The following is a 19,768-nucleotide window of genomic DNA, read 5'->3' on the forward strand; positions in this document are numbered from 1 at the left end:
CTAAGAAAATAGGGAACACCCTTGCACTCTGGTTTTATTCATTAAGAGGGAGAGAGAGAGGGAGGAAGGGAGGGAGGGAGAGTGTGTATGTGTGTGTGTTGGAGACGATGGAAACATGGGGACATTGACTTAACTACTCTGCAACTGCACTTCCTATCCTGATGTGTTGCTCCGTACTGCTAACTTAATACTGGGTTCTAGTCCAGAGGTGGATATATTTCTGCAGTGATTGAATGACCCCTATAAAATCTGTGGGGGTGTAAGGCACTGCAAAAAAGAAACTGTATTCTTGAAAATGGTAATAAATCTAATTTTTATGATCTCCTCCATCTAGAAAGATCTCTACCTCTTTTATGAGTCATTTTACACACTGTATGATGTGTATACAATAGGGATGGGCTAACCTCACGATGTCAGTGGTTTTTGAACCTTGTGAACAGTTCTGGAGGTTCATAGGGTGCACAAAACTAGTTCAAGTTTGTGAATCTTCTTTTCCTGTGATTGGAAGTTGTTTTGAAGACTGACTCAATTAAAGCTAAAGGTAACCTGTGTTATATAAGAGATAAGACACCTTTCACTGTGAAAAACATAATCTAGCCATTAAAGGAAAGGACTGGAAGTCAGAACATTGGGTTCTATTTCCAGTAGTGGCACAGATTTCTCAAGTGATCTTGTGTAAGTCACTTAAGTCAGTTTTCAGACAGTGCCTAAACTTAGGCACCTAAATAAATGGTATGTTTTCCAAAGGTGCTTCTCTTGATGTCACTTGGAGTTGTGTGCAGTGTAATTGCAACTGTGTCAGTCACAGGATATCAGAGAGAAAAGGGTGGTGAAGTAATATCTTTTCTCTCTCACTAAGAGAAGTTGGTCCAACAAAAGATATTACATCACCCACCTTGTCTCTTGGAGTTCTGGGAATTCTGCATCTGTGGAAAACTTGTCACCAAGGCTGAAAAATTCTGCCCTCAATGTCTCTGCCTCTTTTTCTCCTCTGTAAAGTGGGTAGATACTTCTCTTAACTTATTGGGTGTTGGTGGTTTGAGAGGCTTGTGGCCAGAGCTTCAAAATTGCTTAACTCCCCTTTAAGCCCCTAAATGAAGAGGTCAAATTTTCAAATCTGCTAATCACCCAACAGCTACCATTGAGAACACTGCAGTGCATCTCCTCAGCAGCACAGGTTACTGTGAGCATATGAGGCCTGTTCTCCACACTGGCTTCCCATAGAATCATGAATAAAATTCAAGGTCTTGGTCCTTCTCTTCAGGTCACTCATCCTTAGAAGCTTGACTACCGTTCCAGGATGAAGACCATGCTCAACAGCCCTGCTCTTCAGGCACAATGGAACTTTCTACTATCAAGGTAAAGCTCATCTGCACAGGAGACAGAACTTTCCTGGGGTTTGATCCCAGACTGTGGAATGAACTTCCACAAGAACCAAGGACCATCACAACCTCACCATCATCTTCTCCAAGTGCAAGGTGCACTTCTTTAACCTGCCTTCTCTGACACAAACAGAACATTGTACACATTGTAAAAAACAAAACTCTACCACAACTAAACACTCCACTGCACACACACTTCTCTACCTCTCAGGGGATTGAGAGAGAATGAACCAAATGTGACAAATATTAGTCCCCTTGATTAATGCATTATTGACAGGCATTCACATATAACAATGATGAAGGTAGTATAAGAACTTAAATTACACAGAGTACATAGGAACTGTTAGCTGCTGAGCTCTTTTGAATACCTGGCCCTTAATTCTCTAATATTTGCAAAGTGTGCAGAGCTCCTCAGATGGGAAGTGTTCTAGAAGGGTCAAACATTGTTTTTATTACTATAAATGGGGTGATGTTGCTAATGGGGAAGGGTCCATCAACACGTAGGATAGTTGACTCCAGGAAATGATGGCATCCCTGTCTATCTGAGCCATTTGAAATAGCACTTGAAAAAAGCATTTCTGCAATGGCTATGAAGGATGTATTAGGAATGGGGGCATGGAGAAATGGAAATAAGAATATATTGTGATCATATTCTCTCCCTCTGGCCACCTTTACATTTTTAGGATTTCACAAACAGAATTTCCAGTAGCTCCCACTGGATGAAGGTCCTCCTGCAAAGGAGCAGGTTTGAGTCTTGCCTTAGTAGATTTCTAAAGTCCTCACATCAAAGATTTTGTTGGCATTAAACCAACTATCTCGTTTAGGAGAAGAAAGGGAGAGGGCTGGAAGACAGCTGACTGGGAAACACAGCAAAAGAAAAACAGTCCAGAGAAAACAAGAGAAACAAATGATAACTATACAAAGGGTTTGGCTTGTTTGTTCACCAGCCAAGGAGTTCATAGATATAAAATAATCCTATAAGTGTATGGCAATTTTTTTATGGAGGTTTTAACTGCAAGAATAAAAATAACACTGCACTGTTTATTTAGTTTTCATATGTGAGTTTTTTTCCACAACAATAATAATGCACCTCCAGGCTATTACAAAACTGAAATCAAGCCTGTAACTACAGAATGAAAAGAAGAAAAAAGTTTCATAGATCTGGCATAGGATCAGACTGAGAAAATCAATTACAGCTTTTCAGTAATCAATACTTAACACGTCCTTTTGAAAAGATTCTGAATTATAGATAGTTCTTTCATAGGAACATTCTGGTATATACTCTTATGGGAAAAACCCATAGAATTTAAAAGGCATGAGACAATAGGATTCTATAGAAATGTCTTTAAATGTCCTGTCCAATGTAACAGAGAATGAGACATGTTCTATAGAATTTCTTTACCAATATATAATATTTGTTAGAGAATTGTGTCCCTGCTCTAGCATTGTACAGTTTGGTTAAAAGTTTTTAAAGGAAGATACAGACAGACTGTCTGACTTCATAGACATGGCCCATAGAAAGGAGATATTTTATATATTTGAACTGAAAACCAAAGCCAAACCCCATTCTCTTCAATAACATCACTGTAATGATGTAGGTCCTGATCCTAAGCGGGTATAAATCAGTATAGCTCAACTGAAGAAAATGGAATTATGCTGGTTTATTCCAGATGGGCCTTGGGGCTCAGTTTTGCGCTCCCATATGTGAATGTAACTCCCACTGACTTCAGTAGAAAGTACACCCATATATTCAAAGGCAGAATTAGGTACGTAGCTGATTGTTTATGGTGGATCAAAGTCTCCTTCAGAGGTCAAGAGAAACAGTTTTTACAGACGTCAGTCATAACATGCTAAGGCAAGAGTCAAAGCCATCTGCATATTGCTTCAGCAGAAGTCAGCATATGATGTTATTTCACTTGAAAGTTATCCACATATAAAAAAATGAACCTCAGAGAATTTATTTGTTTGCTCTCAAAGATTGTTGGCCAGGTTAACAAGCTCCTCGCTGGCAAATAATTTATATTTCCAAGAGTTCACAGTAGGTTTACCATTGAAGGTAAATGAGTTCTTTCTCCAAAAAGGAAGATGGATGGGAGATTTCTAACTCATTTAGAATTAGTCTGAGTTATGACAGTTCCTTGCAGAGACAGCAAGAGAATGACATCATTGTTCTAGGAAGGACTTTAAGTAATCCTATGATTCTCAAAGATTTAGGATCATGATACATTCCTATACACCCTGAAATACAGGAGTCCCTGGCACCAGATATTTTTAGGGGCAAGAAGCAGGTAAATCTTTTCAGATTTGATTAGCAATGGACAGCAAGTAAGATTCTCAGGCCAATAAAATATTATATTTGCATATTTTAAACAATCTGTACATTTGTTGCCCATTCGTTGCCGATACCCATTTGCCTCAGCTGTACGAAGTCCTAGGTGTCTGCTCTAAGCCTGAGATTTTTGTATGAGATACTTGGAGACGTATGGAGCCAAATTCAGAAGTATAAGGTAGATACCCTTACACCCAGTTCAGACTGCCCGAAATCTATTTACAGGTGCACAGGGGAGTCCAAGTTTGGGCAGCTTATGTACCCGGAAGCAGGAAAAAGGTGTAAATTAAATTAAGGGCTGAGAGGATACTTTAAACTACACATTCTTACAATACCCTAGTTTTGTTTCTCCTGCTAGACTCCTCTTCGAAGCCCTTACATCACTCTAGCTTAGACTCGCTTAGACCTGGTGGGTGCTGTGTGTGGGGTGTGCATAGCTAAGTTACATGCTGGTAAGTAGGTGTGAATCTAAGTACTTGTCTAGATGATGAGTTAAGTGTGTGGGAAGCTGGGCTGTAAATCTACAGCGCACTAACTGGGTATAAATAACAGGAGTACTTGTGGCACCTTAGAGACTAACAAATTTATTAGAGCATAAGCTTTCGTGGGCTACAACCCACTTCTTCGGATGCATATGCATCCGAAGAAGTGGGTTGTAGCCCACGAAAGCTTATGCTCTAATAAATTTGTTAGTCTCTAAGGTGCCACAAGTACTCCTGTTATTTAAATGAATATAAGGGAGTCTAAGGGTAGGTCTACACTTACCTGGTAGTTCGGCGGCAAGCAAATCGAACTTCTGGGTTCGACTTATCACGTCTTGTCTGGACGCGATAAGTCGAACCTGGAAGTGCTCGCCGTCGACTGCGGTACTCCAGCTCGGCGAGAGGAGTACGCGAAGTCGACGGGGGAGCCTGCCTGCCGCGTCTGGACTGAGGTAAGTTCGAACTAAGGTACTTCGAACTTCAGCTACGTTATTCACGTAGCTGAAGTTGCGTACCTTAGTTCGAATTGGGGGGTTAGTGTAGACCTGCCCTAAGATGAGGAGACTTAGCTTCTCCTGACCCTCCTATCCCTTGCCCAGGGCCTGATTCTCCTCTCACATCAATGTAAACCAAAAGTAACTCAACTGATGTCTATATCCCACTGAACTGAGTGTAAGTGCAGGTTCTGCTACTGACTTCCTCTGCAACCTTGGGCAATGCATTTAGTGCAAAATTGTCAAAAGCACCTAAGTGATTTAAGAGCCTAAGGCCCATTTTCAAATGGGATTTAAGTGTTTTTTTAAATTTTACCTGTAATCTCTCTGTGCCTTAGCTCCCAGACATAAACATTTCTCCCATTCTTGTCCTTTTAAACTGTGAAAGGACAAGGATTATCTCTCACTATGTATTTGTACAGTGCCTAGCACAATAGGGTCCTGATCTCAGTTGGAGCCTCGAGATACTACTGCAGTGCAAATAACTTATAATAATGGAGTTACAGCAGAGCAAAAGTGGGTGCGTAAGTTACAGAAGGGTGTGAATGGGAAATAGTACTTTAACAGTATGATCCATATATGTATGGGATAGAAAAAGAAGGGCTAGTCTGTTAGTGCAGATTCTGACAAAAAAATGTAATTTTCATTGTTTGAGAGAGTTATTGCCTAGTATGAGCCCATCATGTTTTCCTCTATTTGGGAAAATAGCTTTCTCGACATTATTTAGCTCATGACATCAAGAATTGTGGATCTGCAAATGCATGCATGTCTTTGGAAGAGAGGGAGTCATCAGAATGTATTTTAACTGTTTGAATTAGTCTCCTGGACTGGTTCTCAGGTAGTTTTTATAGATCTATTTCATAATGTATACTGTCCTCTAAATGCTCACAGATACCAACACATGCAGGGATTTAAGGGATTCTGAATATATTTAAAAAACATAGTGAGGTCAGCATATTTTCCCAGGGCTTCTAGTAGCTGGAAAAGTCATCAATAATTTTGATCTAGGACTATCTATTTCATAAGTGTTTCTAGACTTTTGCTGTATGGAAATTACATAACATAACTAACAATGTGCTGGATTTGTTTCCCCTTCTTATAATTTCAGTATCTATTGATATTTTCCATATATTAGGAGGTCTAGCTCATTGTTTGTTGATGTCATTACAATTAATGCTTTAGGACACTAATTGAGCCTTGAAGATGTTTGTGTTTTCTCTGTAAGGAAACCTGTTGTTGGCGGGTATCTTTTTTTCCCCAACATCAAACCTGGATGGGTCTTACCCATTTTGGTTTCTGAAGATAATTTGGAATGTTAGTTAATGAGGGACCGAATAATCAAACTTTGCATTTCTAAAGCACCTTCCATCCCAGGATCTCAAAGCACCTCAATAATCGGAAAAGCTCACAACACCCCATGATATAGGCAAGGAGTATTGCAGCTGCACAGAATACTTCTTATTTATGTCTTTGAGACTACAGAATCAGAGAGCACCTTCTGCTGAATCAGCGACATCGCCTCCTGTAGCATTAGCATCCTTGGGCATATTGAACATGGCACAGGGCCTAAGGCAACATTCTTTAAACCATCCTCTCAAACTGCAAGTCTATGGTGTAACTGCTGTGTAGAATCATATTTGCTGTGTCACAAAGGGTTTGCTGCATTTCACTTGTTCCCTGTCTCAAATGGGCAAGAAGTGCCAGACCTTGTGGACTATATAGAATAGCTGCACAGCTGGAACTTTCAGTGTCCAGTTGGATTTCTCTTTTCATAACAAACACTTTCTGTACAGAGACTCTGACCCCCCAGTGTACCTCTCTCTTCTTGGTTGAGACAACGAGCTCCAGGAAGGACTGATCTTCACCCCAGGAGTCAATTTCTGTGAGGTCATAGAGGACAGAAGTCATGGGGCCAAAAGTCCACAGAGTGTGCTTTCGCTTCTGCATGAGGTGCTGAAACATCTGAGGAGCAAGGAAAGGGATGGTGTGGAATCAGTCAATGCCCAAGAATTCATGCAACTCATAGTACACATATGCCAAATTGGTTAAAACAAGTTCTGCACTAAAATTTGGCACTGGGTCTTTTTGCAGTTTTCACATCTTTCAAAGGTTTGCTTCTCTGTGACATTGACAAAATGGTTGTTGCTGCATTAACAAACTCTACCTCCAACCATCTGCCCCACACACAGTATTGAAGCCTCCCCTCGCTCAGAAGGTGTCATTTTTAGCACCTTCAAGCAAAAATAAAATCACAAAAAAGGCAATTTTGGGGATGAAACGTGGGGATGGATCCGGGCCGTCAGGGCTTTGGATCTGGCCCACAGGATTGCCCCCCGTGGTGCCGTGGGCCCCGCGCCGTTCTCAGAAGCGGCAGGCACGTCCCTGCAGCTCCTGGGCAGGGGGGCAGAGGACTCCGTGCATTTCCCTTGTCTCCAGGCCCTGCCCCCCACAGCTCCCATTGGCCGGGAACGGAGAACCGCGGCCTAGGGAGCTTCGGGGGAGGTACCTGTTTCTTATTTACAATGTCACCTGAAAGTGAGAACAAGCATTTGCATGGCACTTTTGTAGCAAGGTATTTACATGCCAGATATGCTATGTATGCTTTGTATGCCCCTTCATGCTTTGTCCACCATTCCAGAGGACATGCTTCCATGCTGATGATGCTCATTAAAAAAATGTGTTAATTAAATTTGTGACTGAACTTCTTGGGGGAGTATTGTATATCTCCTGGTCTGTTTTACCTGCATTCTGCCATATATTTCATGTTATAGCAGTCTCGGATGATGACCCAGCACATGTTCATTTTAAGACCACTTTCACAGCAGATTTGACAAAATGCAAAGAAGATAGCAATGTGACATTTCTAAAGATAGAAACCACTCGACCCAAGGTTTAAGAATCTGAAGTACTGTCCAAAATCTGAGAGGGACAAGGTGTGGGACATGCTTTCAGAAGTCTTAAAAGAGCAACACTCAGATGCAGAAACTACAGAACCTGAACCACCAGAAAAGAAAATCAACCTTCTGCTGACTCAGATGTGAAAATGAACGTGTCGGTCCACTCTGCTTTGGATCATTATCGAGCAGAACCCATCATCAGCATGGACGCATGTCCTCTGGAATGGTGGTCAAAGCATGAAGGGACATATGAATCATTAGCGCATCATAAATATCTTGCGACGCCGGCTACAACAATGCCATGTGAATGCCTGTTCTCACTTTCAGGTGACTGAACCAGAAGCAGGCAGCATTATCGCCTGCAAATTGTAACCAAACTTGTTTGTCTGAGCGATTGGCTGAAGTAAGAGTGAGTGGGCTTGTAGGCTCTAAAGTTTTACATTGTTTTATTTTTGAATGCAGGTTTTTTTTGTACATATAATTCTACATTTGTAAGTTCAATATTCACGATAAAGAGATTGCACTACAGTACTTGTATTAAGTGAATTGAAAAATACTATTTCTTTTGTTTTTTACAGTGCACATATTTATAATAAAAAATCATAATATAAAGTGAGCACCGTACACTTTGTATTCTGTGTTATAATTGAAATCGATATATTTAAAAATGAAGAAAACATCCAAAAATATTTAAATAAATATTTAAATATTATTGTTTAACAGCGCTGATTTTTTTAATCGCTTGACAGCCCTAGTTTTTATATTAGAAATTCAGTTCTTGTCTACACTGTTTTTCTTGGAAGACTGTGGCTGACTGTAGAACTACTAAATGTATGACATCAAGAGTAATGAAGGCTAGGTAATGGAGAGAAGGGAGAGAAGTTCCCTGGTCCTCCATGTCTGTGAAGAAACCCAGCAAAGGAAGGAAGACAAGACTTGATATTCCTTTTCTACACAATTAATAGGCTACCTGGATGCCAGTCGGCTTAGACAGAGAACACTTGAGCTACCCATTTCTGAAAGCCTTCTCCTGTGAAGAGCTAACAGTCTTGTGCATGAACTCACCACGGTGTTGCCTTCCACTCCAGCCAGTTTGAATGGAGTGAGCCCCTCATTGTTTGGAATTGAGTCCAGGGTTCCCAGACTCCCATCGCTCTTGTCATAGGAGAGAAGCAGGTTGTACATCTGACAGGCAAAAGTCTTGTTGGGCTGGAGAACCAGGATGTGGAGAATAGTGTTCCCTATGGAGGAAGCAATGTAGGGATCACAAGACATGATACAGACTAGAACAGCTGATGTGCATTAAAAATAATTCTTGATTAACAAAACTAAGGAGCATATTATTGATTGATAACATTAACATCTTCTTACATTTCCCTAGCACCCTCCCAGGAACTGCATGTGGAGTAAAGTAACTGCTCAGTGTGTGTAAGGGTGGCAGAACCTGGCCATATGCAAGTCACTTGGCCCGTGCAGAACTCTTACCCAGATAATCTTGTGCTCTGATGTCAGCTCCATTTTCAATGAGCAACCGGACGATCTCCTCACTCCCCATGCAGGCAGCAAATGATAGAACATGCTCCCCTGAAGAGGAAGAATCAGAGGGAAAATAAGATTCAGACCACGAGGAAATAAGCACACAAGCCAGATGGAGACATGTATGGGAATCTATGCATGCCGATCAGTCTGAGCTTAGGAAGGGAAGAGAGTTACCCAGAAGTTCAATAAATCCCATACCTCAAAAAAGTCATACTACTGAGTGAAACACATCCCCCCCCGCCCCCCCCCCCACACACAAAATGTCAAGATGACAGAATGGGTCACAGCTAGGGGAGACCTAGGCTCTTAGAAGGGACACCGTTTAGCTAGTTGACAGGTGAGAGAATTGCTGCTAGGATGATTTGTGTTTAACATGAATTGGAGTGCCTGGTAAAAAGTGTGTAACTGACAGTCCTAGAGAGCAGAGCCCTGTATTTATCTAGAGTGGGTATAGCATGGGCAGCATCAGTGCAAGCTTTCCCCACACTCCCTCCATCACCCAATCCTCTAGTAAGAGAGGAGCAGAAGAAACCCAGTCTGTCCTGGGAGCTGCAGACAGGGACGTACCAAAGTAGATAAGGTTATGGGCGCTGCGCCTGAAGAAGAGTCCAGTGGCCCGTGGGCTGGAGACATAGGCCCCCTTCTTGAGCAAAGCCTTCACCAGATTAATGTTCTGATTCACTGCGGCAATATGGAGAGCTGTCTGCCCTGCAACACACGTGCACCCAAATAAAACACATCCTCTGGGAAATCCACCTCCAGCCATTAAAGCAGAGATCAGTAATCTGCGCCCAGGTTTATTGTGTGTATGTTGTGAAGTTTAATGGGCATGTGCCAGAAAGAGTTCTGCCACTTGCCAAGAAGATGCACAGGCTGCACATTTGAGATGTTTTCCTGGTGGAGACCGAAGAGACACTTGGGCAGCTTGAACGATGGCTTTCAGTGGGGCAGAGACGTGCCAGGCTCATCTGGCAAGTGGACTAAGAGCCCAAATGCTCAGATGAAGACTCTGGTATCTCTCACAGGGAATGAATAGCAGGTTAAGCTGTGACTAGATAGGGACACCATCTTTAATTCTCAAGATGGAGATTGGGGTAAAAACCCCTCTTTTTAAAAAAAAAAACTATTTTGGAGAGGAACATTGTTGTTTTGAATCCTAGCTTGGCATTCCTGTTTCTGCAATTGCACTTATTCTTTCCTTCCCTATTTTTGAATCTGGCCCTTTAGCACCTTTCAAACCTTTTAAAAAATTTCAGCTGTATATGCTTACCCTCACTATCTGCCTATCTCTTGATGGTTTAGAGCAGGGGTGGGCAAACTTTTTGGCCCTAGGGCCACATCGGATACAGAAATTGTATGGAGGGCTGGGTAGGGAAGGCTGGGGGAGGCTATGCCTCTCCAAACAGTGAGGCATGGCCTGACCCCCTATCCAGCCCCCCAGCCCCCCCCAACCCCTCCTGCTCCCCACCCCTGACTCCCCCCCGGGACTCCCGCATCCTATCCAGACACCGCTGCTCTCTGCTCCCTGACCATCCCCCATCCCCTATCCAATCCCCCCTGCTCCCCCTCCCTGACCACCCCCATGGGGCCCCCTATCCAACCCTCCCTGCTCTCCCCGCCCCACGTTACCTGTGAGGTGGGGGAAAGGGGGGCTCAGTCCTTTCCCTGTGTGTTTCCCCTGCTTGTTTGGCTGCTCTTCCTAGAAATCAGGCAGGTCTCGCTCCCTGTCTGGGCTTGGCTGCTGGGGACAGGGGCCAAGCATGCTTCAGGTGGAGGGGGGCCCTGGCTTGCTCTGCCCCTGTCCCCGGCAGCAGGACCCTTGACCACTCCCCGCCCAGAACTCCCCCTGCTCCCCTCCCCCTGACTGCGCTAGCCTGGAGCACCAGGTCTGGCGGCGCTATAGCCGTGCCACCTGGCCGGAGCTGCAGCCACGCTGCCCAGGTGCTGGGGGCAGGGCCGGCTTTAGGCCAATTCAGCCGATTCGGCTGAATTGGGCCCCGCGCTAAGAGGGCCCCGCGCCATAGCTCTCCACCCTGCCCCCAGCTCACTTCCCCCTCCACCCCTCCCCTGAACGCTCCACCCCCTGCTCCTCCCCCTCCCCTGCTTCCCGCGAATCAGCGGTTCGCGGGAAGTCTGAAAAGAAGCAGAGGCGGGCAGGCAGCACCAGGTAAGCTGGGGCAGCGGGGGGCGCGAGAAGGGCTCCGGGGAGGCGCGGCCCAGTCCAGCCCCGGTTCCGGCCGAGCACGCCGGCCCCAACGGCATGGCTCGGGTCCGGTCCAGCCCCCTCGGCTCGGGCCTGGCCCCCGCGGCTCGGCTCGGGCCTGGCCCCCGCGGCTCGGGTCCAGCCCGGCCCCCGCGGCGCGGCTTGGCTCGGGTCCGGCCCGACCCCCGCGGCGCGGCATGGCTTGGCTCGGGTCCGGCCTGGCCCCCGCGGCGCGGTGCGGCTCGGGTCCAGCCTGGCCCGGCCCCCGCGGCGCGGCTCCAGCCCCCCGGCCCGGCCCCCACAGCTCGGCTCGGCTCCGGCCGCCAAGCGGCTCCGGGCCGGACCCAAGCCCGGCAACCCTGGCCGGAGCGCGGCTCGATTCCTGGGGGCGGGGCTTACGGCAAGCCCTGCCCCCAGGAATCGTGCCCCGCTCTTGCTAAAGCCAGCCCTGGCTGGGGGAACTGTGACTGTGAGGGAGGCAGGGAGGGAGGCGAGCAGAAGGGGAGGGGACAGGGACTAGCCTCTGCCCCGCTCACCGCGCTGCCGGGGAGTTGGGCTGGCTCCTCCGTAAGCCTGTCCCGACCCTGCTCCCTGGCAGGAGCTCAGGGGCCAGAAGAAAGGGTCCTGCAGGCCAGATGTGGCCTGCAGGCCATAGTTTGCCCCCTGCTGGTTTAGAGCCCTTTCCCTGAGTAGTTGAGCAAGGGGAGGGAGGAGTTAACCCTGGGATCACTGAGGACCAGATAATTGCACATCAAAAATCTAATTTAGTATACATAGCATGATAATTATTTTTTCCACATTCCATTGCACAGCCAGCTGATCCAACAGGGATCAGAGCCTGTCCTTTGTGTATCTGCCTGAGTGTTCCTGTGCAGAGTTCAACCCAAGGTTACACCAAGCAAACAGGAAACATTTGTGGACCTGTTTCACAATGCTGTAGTTAAGCAATACAGCAAAGTAGGAGATCTCTAACCAATTGTCCTCACTGGGTAATATTTATTTCCTGACCCTCCAGAGGGATCCCAGTTCAGTCTCATGTCTTGGTGATGGTACCTTCATATAGCTCCGATGTCATCCTCTCATTAACGAGTTCTGGAGCTGCCTCCATCAGAGCCTGAGCAGCCTCCATATTATCATACAAGGCAGCCACATGAAGAGCTGTTTCTCCCACTGCGCCTGGAGAGAGTGGGAGAAGCATACAAGTCATCTAGTCATTCATATGTATAAGACAAAGCTGAGCAGAGATTTCATATTAATAGTGGGAGCTTTTTGAGTGGGAGTGAAGTCTAGCGAATAGGGTGACTCAGGAAACCTGGGCTCTATTTTTGACTGCCACTGGCCTGCTGTGTGACCTTGACTTTCCCTCTCCATGCTTCTGTTTCCCATCCCATCCTTTGTCCTTCTCGTCTTGTAAGTTCTTTGGGGCAAGGACTACTTCTTACTATGTCGGTGCAGCGACTAACACAATGGGCCTCTGATTTCAGTTGTGGACTCTAGGCACCACTGTAATACAATAATATTCCAGTGTGGAAGAGAGTTTCTCAAAGGTGATGAAGGAAGCATGGCTGGAGATATTTATTGCAGGGAACAGTTCTACGGCAGGCTGGGTACGGGAAGGGAGACTAGAGGTCTAGACAAACTATTACCCAATAAGTCTTTTCCACCTCTAAGTTTCACAATTAATCACAAAGAGCTGAATAGTTCTTTGATAGAATAATTGGTACTGAACTAGGAATTTTACTTTGCTGCAGTACTTAGGCCATTGGGTTCCTCCTTTCCTCCTGCTCCAAAAGCCCAGGCCTTGGCCACTCTCCTTCAGCTGTTAGCAGTAAAAGGGCTAAGGATACACAGTCAGGCAGTTCTGATACCACCTACGGGAAGGTAGTGGTGCATACATACACTGCAGTAGTGTCTTGGCCTCCCCAGGAAGAAACTAAGGACAAATAACCACAGACTCACACTGGCAGGCCCTGCATGTCTGTCATGGGTAGGGAGCAGGAAAGTAGGGGACAATTTACCTCTTTGATAGACATCGCAGGTGCCATCAGAGATCAGTTTCTTGATGGCCCGGAGATTGTTTTCCTTGGCAGCCTGGAGAAGTGGAGACTCCCAGATTCTGCAACCAAGAAAAAACAAACAAATGTTAAAAACCACAATTGCACCCACTTCTCTCTGACCTAGAATTTAATTCTTCAGGATCAACATGGCTTTCCGGAGCCAATAGCAACCCTCAAGCTTAGCACCTTTCCACCCTGATAGGTAAGTCATGTGCTTGTTATGCATTGGTGCTACTCTTTGAATTCCCTCCCCTGTACAAAAAAGAAAAACAACAACACCACGACAGAGATAGAGCTCAATAAAAGAATAACAAGAACTGGGAAATCATCAACTCTTACTGCATTGACATGAGACCACATGGTGGCAGCAGAGGGAAAGAGATGAGAAAGGGTCATTTATGCTTTGGAATAAGTGACTCCCAAACTGTTTCAATTTCTAGACTGTTACCCACATTTATAACATATAGTTTCTTTGTTTGAAAGTGTGTCAGTGAAAGAGGCTAAGAGACTGCATTGACAGTCATTAGAGACCTTAGCTATCAGTAGTCCAGGTAGCTTGGGAGCAAAAAAGCCAGCAACTACATCCCTTTATTTCAGGGATCACTATACAAAGTGTCTCTTCACTTGGAAATAAAAGGGAAAAACCCCTCTTCAACTCCCCAGAGCTCCAGAGGCACAATTAATGGACTAGGACAGGGGTCGGCAACCTTTCAGAAGTGGTGTGCCGAGTTTTCATTTATTCACTCTAATTTAAGGTTTCGCGTGCCAGTAATACATTTTAATGTTTTTAGAAGGTCTCTTTCTATAAGTCTATAATATATAACTAAACTATTGTTGTATGTAAAGTAAATAAGGTTTTTAAAATGTTTAAGAAGCTTCATTTAAAATGAAATTAAAATGCAGAGCCCCCCGGATCAGTGGCCAGGACCCGGGCAGTGTGAGTGCCACTGAAAATCAGCTCGCGTGCTGCCTTCGGCACGCGTGCCATAGGTTACCTACCCCTGGACTAGGAGCTAAACTGTATCTCGTGCTGTGTGGGAGCTAAAGACCCAAATGTTAATATAAACAATCGTTTCCCTATTGCTGAAGGGAATTATGGAAGTTATGGAGCACTGAAATTGTGCAGCCTGGGTTTATGCCACTACGGGAAACTGAGCCAGTAAAGCACATGCCATCAAACAAGCTCATAAGAACAGCCATACTGGGTCAGACCAAAGGTCCATCCAGCCCAATATCCTGTCTACTGACAGTGACCAGTGCCAGGTGTCCCAGAGGGAGTGAACCTAACAGGTAATGATCAAGTGATCTCTCTCCTGCTATCCATCTCCATCCTCTGACAAACAGAGGCTAGGGACTCCATTCCTTACCATCCTGGCTAATAGCCATTAATGGACTTAACCTCAATGAATTTATCTAATTCTCTTTTAAACCCTGTTATAGTCCTAGCCTTCATAACCTCCTCAGGCAAGGAGTTCCACAGGTTGACTGTGCACTGTGTGAAGAAGAACTTCATGGATGTTAAATCCATTAATTTCATTTGGTGGCCCCTAGTTCTTATATTATGGGAACAAGTAAATAACTTTTCCTTATTCACTTTCTCTACACCACTCATGATTTTATATACCTCTGTCATATCCCCCCTTAGTCTCCTCTTTTCCAAGCTGAAAAGTCCTAGCCTCTTTAATCTCTCCTCATATGGGACCCGTTCCAAACCCCTAATCATTTTAGTTGCCCTTCTCTGAACCTTTTCTAATGCCAATATATCTTTTTTGAGATGAGGAGACCACATCTGTATGCAGTATTCAAGATGTGGGTGTACCATGGATTTATATAAGGGCAATAAGATATTCTCCGTCTTATTCTCTCTCTCTTTTTGAATGATTCCTAACATCCTGTTTGCTTTTTTGACTGCCACTGCACACTTCGTGTACGTCTTCAGAGAACTATCCATGATGACTCCAAGATCTCTTTCCTGATTAGTTATAGCTAAATTAGCCCCCATCATATTGTATGTATAGTTGGGGTTATTTTTTCCAATGTGCATTACTTTACATTTATCCACATTACACTTCATTTGCTATTTTGTTGCCCAATCACTTAGTTTTGTGAGATCTTTTTGAAGTTCTTCACAGTCTGCTTTGGTCTTAACTATCTTGAGCAGTTTAGTATCGTCTGCAAACTTTGCCACCTCACTGTTTACCCTGTTCTCCAGATCATTTATGAATAAGTTGAATAGGATTGGTCCTAGGACTGACCCTTGGGGAACACCACTAGTTACCCTCTCCATTCTGAAAATTTACCATTTATTCCTACCCTTTGTTCCCTGTCTTTTAACCAGTTCTCAATCCATGAAAGGATCTTCCCTCTTATCCCATGACAACTTAAAATAAAACAAGCTCAAAATAAAATGGAACAATTGTAGGAGAAGAATGTCCTTGGCTGGTTTTACCCACACCCCAGGTTCTTGATTATTTCATCAGATTTGTTTGGGTTGACTAAGAACCTGCATCCGCACAGTGCCCTGGGTTTCACCTATGGCAGGATCCCATGATGAGATCAATCTCCTGAACTTCACAGAGCCTTGCCAAGAGAGTGCAGCCAACTCCCACAATTTTATCACCAGTCTTGCAATATTTGGTTCTTTTCTCTAGCCCCAGCTCTGCAAGGCACATGATGATGTGAAATTCTCAGTATTTGATTTTAAAACAGCAAGTTTCTAGCCCTCATGGTTGCAGGGAAGAGTTTAAAACATGACCCAAGTGTCCCCTAAAGATTCAAAAGCCAGGAGGCAAAGAAAAAGAACCCCAAATGTATTATTTTAAAACATCTCATAATTTTTAAGCTGATCTCAGGATTTTTGAACTGGTGGGGGGATGCTGCAGGCCCAGTCTGCCAACTGCTATTGCCGTTTTCAAGTACAGTAGCTCACTGCTGATTCAAGACGAGGAGGACCATCAATCTGATCCAGTACAGCAGGAGGTGGGATGCTGGCCTAGATGGACCAATGGTCTTAGGTCTTATGGCAACATCTACATTCAGTAATTAGCAAACATGATAAGAAACATTCTGAGAAATAAGCAAAAGGGGAAATATGCTCAGTGAGTTAGCCAGTAGTAACTGAAAGCCCCACCAGCCCCAAGCATGAATGGCTGCCAAGCCAGCATTCTTCCCAAGGCAGAACTGCTGCACTCATTGGGAGCTGCGGGGAGAGTGTGAGGAATGAGTCATAGAGCAGCCCCTCCACCTCTCTAGAGCAGTGGTCTCCAAAGTGGGGTGCATGCTCCACTGGGGGTGCGCAAGAGGATCTTTGGGGTGCGCTTTTTTTTTTTTTTTTGCTCCCTGGGCGGGAGTCTGAGTAGCTTTTTTTTTTTTTTTTTTTTTTGCTCTGGCAAAAATGGTAGAGCCGGTGCGGCAGGGGGTGCATGCTCAAAAAATTTTTACTGATAGGGGTGCACGATCAAAAAAGTTTGGAGACCACTGCTTTAGAGGGCTGGGGAAATTCCACAGGCCACCCCTTGAAGATCTTATCCTGCCCTGTGTCCCTCCAACCTGAGGGTAAGAAGCGGCTGGCTCTATCCAGCTTTGGGAATCTCAGTAGAAAGGGGTCAAGGATAGTCAACAGGAGTGTTACTTTAATCCTACAATGTGGGCTTCAGTCTCTGAAGGAGGGGGCAGGAAAAGGTTTACCTTGTGACAGAGAAAGGCTAGAGCTCAGGCCCATTTGTAAGGAAGAAGTATCCGGTTTCCCAGGGGGATTAAGGAGCCCTGAGACTGAAGGGTTAATGATCACAGTTTTCTGGATAATGAATGAAAGAAGCACACACAGAGAAATACAAATGCATACAGAGGACTAGAAGGAGCTGGTCTCCCCTCACCTAGTCACTTCCCAAGCCCTTTGCAAGCTCCCTTCTCTACCCCACTCCTCCCCACCCCACATGCAGAGTTTTAAATTTAACTTTTCACTAGATGGGACTGAAGATTCCCCATTATACCAAATTATTACATTGTCAGATGTCTCCTGGGTCTAAAAAAAAATAACCAGACCCAAACCGTTCACACTGTGATGAAGTTTGGATCAGAACTGAAACTTTCATGCCTCCATATAGCAGGCCCAAACAAGAACCTAGTATTGGCAAACCCCAAGTGTTCAAAAATCATGCATCAGACATCCAGAAAATCGTGATTTTTTTAAAGACTAATTTTGGAATTTTTTTTTGCTTCCTGGTATCTGAGCCTTTGAGGTGCACTCAGAACATGTTTTTTTATTTCCTCAACCACAAGGCCTAGAAACTTACTTAAAAAAAAAAGAAAAGAAATCCAAGTTTGTCAGAGTCACTTGACTCCAAGAGCTGGAGCTTTAAGACAAAAGAGTATCACTAAACTCATGATGACATTGTGAGATCTGGCAACACTGGTAATGAAATCCTCATTGGGTAAGTTCCAATTTAGATCTGAGTCTGGATACAAACTCTGTAACTTTGTCAGATCTCTACACTTGTGTAATATATTCATTACACTTATTCTGATTTACCTAAAAGAAGCCTTAGGCCATATTGTATCTTGTTTACACTGGTGTACTAGTGAGAGTAAGTGCCACTGATGACTGTGGAGTTACTCCAGAGTCATGCTGATGTGAGAGCAGAATCCAGCCTCTTTTGTCTCTTATATGGCACTGGCTCCTCTTTTTCTCTTCTCTTAATCTAACCACTGTTGGTGGAGATCCTTGTAGCCTGAAATTCAAAATGAAAGTAAGATGGCACAAACCCCTGTAAATCAAAATCATAGAGTTTGGGACAATTTTAATGTTACCTCCCAAGTTTATTACTCTTAGATTTCCTCCATCTCCCATGGTTTACTATTTAGCTCTAAGGTTTCTGTGGGTTCAGGGCTCTGTTTGTATGAAAGTTGCTGCACAAAACAAAAGGTGCTTCGTATTGTTAATAGAACTGGTGGAATTTGTCAGAACACATTATCCAATGAGTTTACCCGTTTTCTGTTTGTGAATCATACAATATCCAGTCCTGGTTTCTGCGAATGTATTCAGTCAGTGGTTTATGGGAACAAATTTCAGCCTATGCAGTGTTTGCATACAGTTTTCTTCAACTCTTCACTATTCATGAGGAGCCTCTAGTGGGTAGTCCACACAGGATAACCAACTACTAATGTTAGCATCTAGCAAAACTTCTCCTTTAGTTTAAGTAGTTCTATCACTCCTGATGACCCATGGTGGGGCATTACAAAGTGGCCAATGCGTTACATACTGTTAAGTCTTATGGTATCATTTCCACGCCCTGATGGGATGACCAAACCATTTTAAATACAGAAATAGCTGATAATGAACTATGCACTCTGCGGGATGAATTTCTGGATTCTAAAATTCTAGAAACATTTGGGACTCAAGAACATATTCACCAATACACCCGTGGTCAGTCACCAGACTACTTATGAATAATACAGCCCGTCGAATCATAATGGAAGGAAGTAGCCTTGTTTGTTCACAAAAATCACCTTGCAACCCGCTCTGATTATTAGAATGGGCAGTCCCAGAGATGAGAAGTAGCACACAGCCGGGGTCTCTCAACAACCCGTTGAATGGAGAACTGACATGAAAATCCACACCACACCATTAACAGGGAACTTGCAAGGAAACTAATGTTTTAAGTTGGAGACATTGTGAAGTGTAAAAATCAGATTTCTTTTCTTGATGCAATTTTTTTATTTCAGTCTCTCTGTTGGTAGTACCACCTTAGAGCCCTGAAACTAAAAGCTCTTTTGAAATCCACTTTTTCATTCTCTTGTCTAGTCACACCTGGAATGTGACATTGAATTTTGGGTATCTCTGTGCCAGAAGGATGTTGACAAACTGGAGGGAATTCAGAGAAGAAAGAAAAATCAGGAAACATTAGAAGAATAAGTGGAAAAAATGAATAGTTTGATTTAGTCATGTGTGTGTGTGTGTGTGTGTGTGTAACTACCTACGCATATTTGATGGCTGCAAACAGCAGGGAGGGGAGGAATTGAGTACAGATAGGACTTGGAATAAAGTGGTGAAAATGAACAAAGAGGTGTGTTTCCTACTGAATATCAGGAAATATTTCCTGTCACCGAGGAAGCAGTGTGAGCCTCATTGCCTGAGTTATTGAAAACAAGGATGAACAAAGCCCTGGAGAACAGACTATGGGGAACAATCCTGAATAAGCCAGGGAGTGGTTAAAGTGTGATCTTGTACGTGTCTTTCTGACCCCTAGCACATATTCAGTTACAAGAATGCTTTGTTTAGCCTACCTGTATATGTTGTTGCTTAAAGCAGGTGGACTTGATGACATTATGGCTAGGACCAGACAAGGGGGGGAGGAAATCACACTCCAGGAACATAACCTGCAGG

General features: G+C 44.3%; 1 protein-coding gene across 1 annotated transcript in view; it reads right to left on the reverse strand.

The window, feature by feature from the left end:
* LOC135884761 (transient receptor potential cation channel subfamily V member 6-like) overlaps nt 1–19,768 on the reverse strand; it is a 38,521-nt gene that overhangs the window by 9,284 nt on the left and 9,469 nt on the right. The window contains exons 2-7 of the mRNA XM_065412306.1: nt 13,345–13,442; nt 12,380–12,502; nt 9,691–9,831; nt 9,070–9,168; nt 8,650–8,825; nt 6,503–6,649 (exon numbers count right to left, since the gene is read on the reverse strand). Of these exons, the coding sequence (XP_065268378.1) occupies nt 6,503–6,649; nt 8,650–8,825; nt 9,070–9,168; nt 9,691–9,831; nt 12,380–12,502; nt 13,345–13,442 (784 nt within the window). The remainder of the gene's footprint in view (nt 1–6,502; nt 6,650–8,649; nt 8,826–9,069; nt 9,169–9,690; nt 9,832–12,379; nt 12,503–13,344; nt 13,443–19,768) is intronic.

The sequence above is a fragment of the Emys orbicularis genome, chromosome 1 (genome assembly GCF_028017835.1).
Source record: "Emys orbicularis isolate rEmyOrb1 chromosome 1, rEmyOrb1.hap1, whole genome shotgun sequence".
In the NCBI taxonomy this organism is placed as follows: domain Eukaryota; kingdom Metazoa; phylum Chordata; order Testudines; family Emydidae; genus Emys; species Emys orbicularis.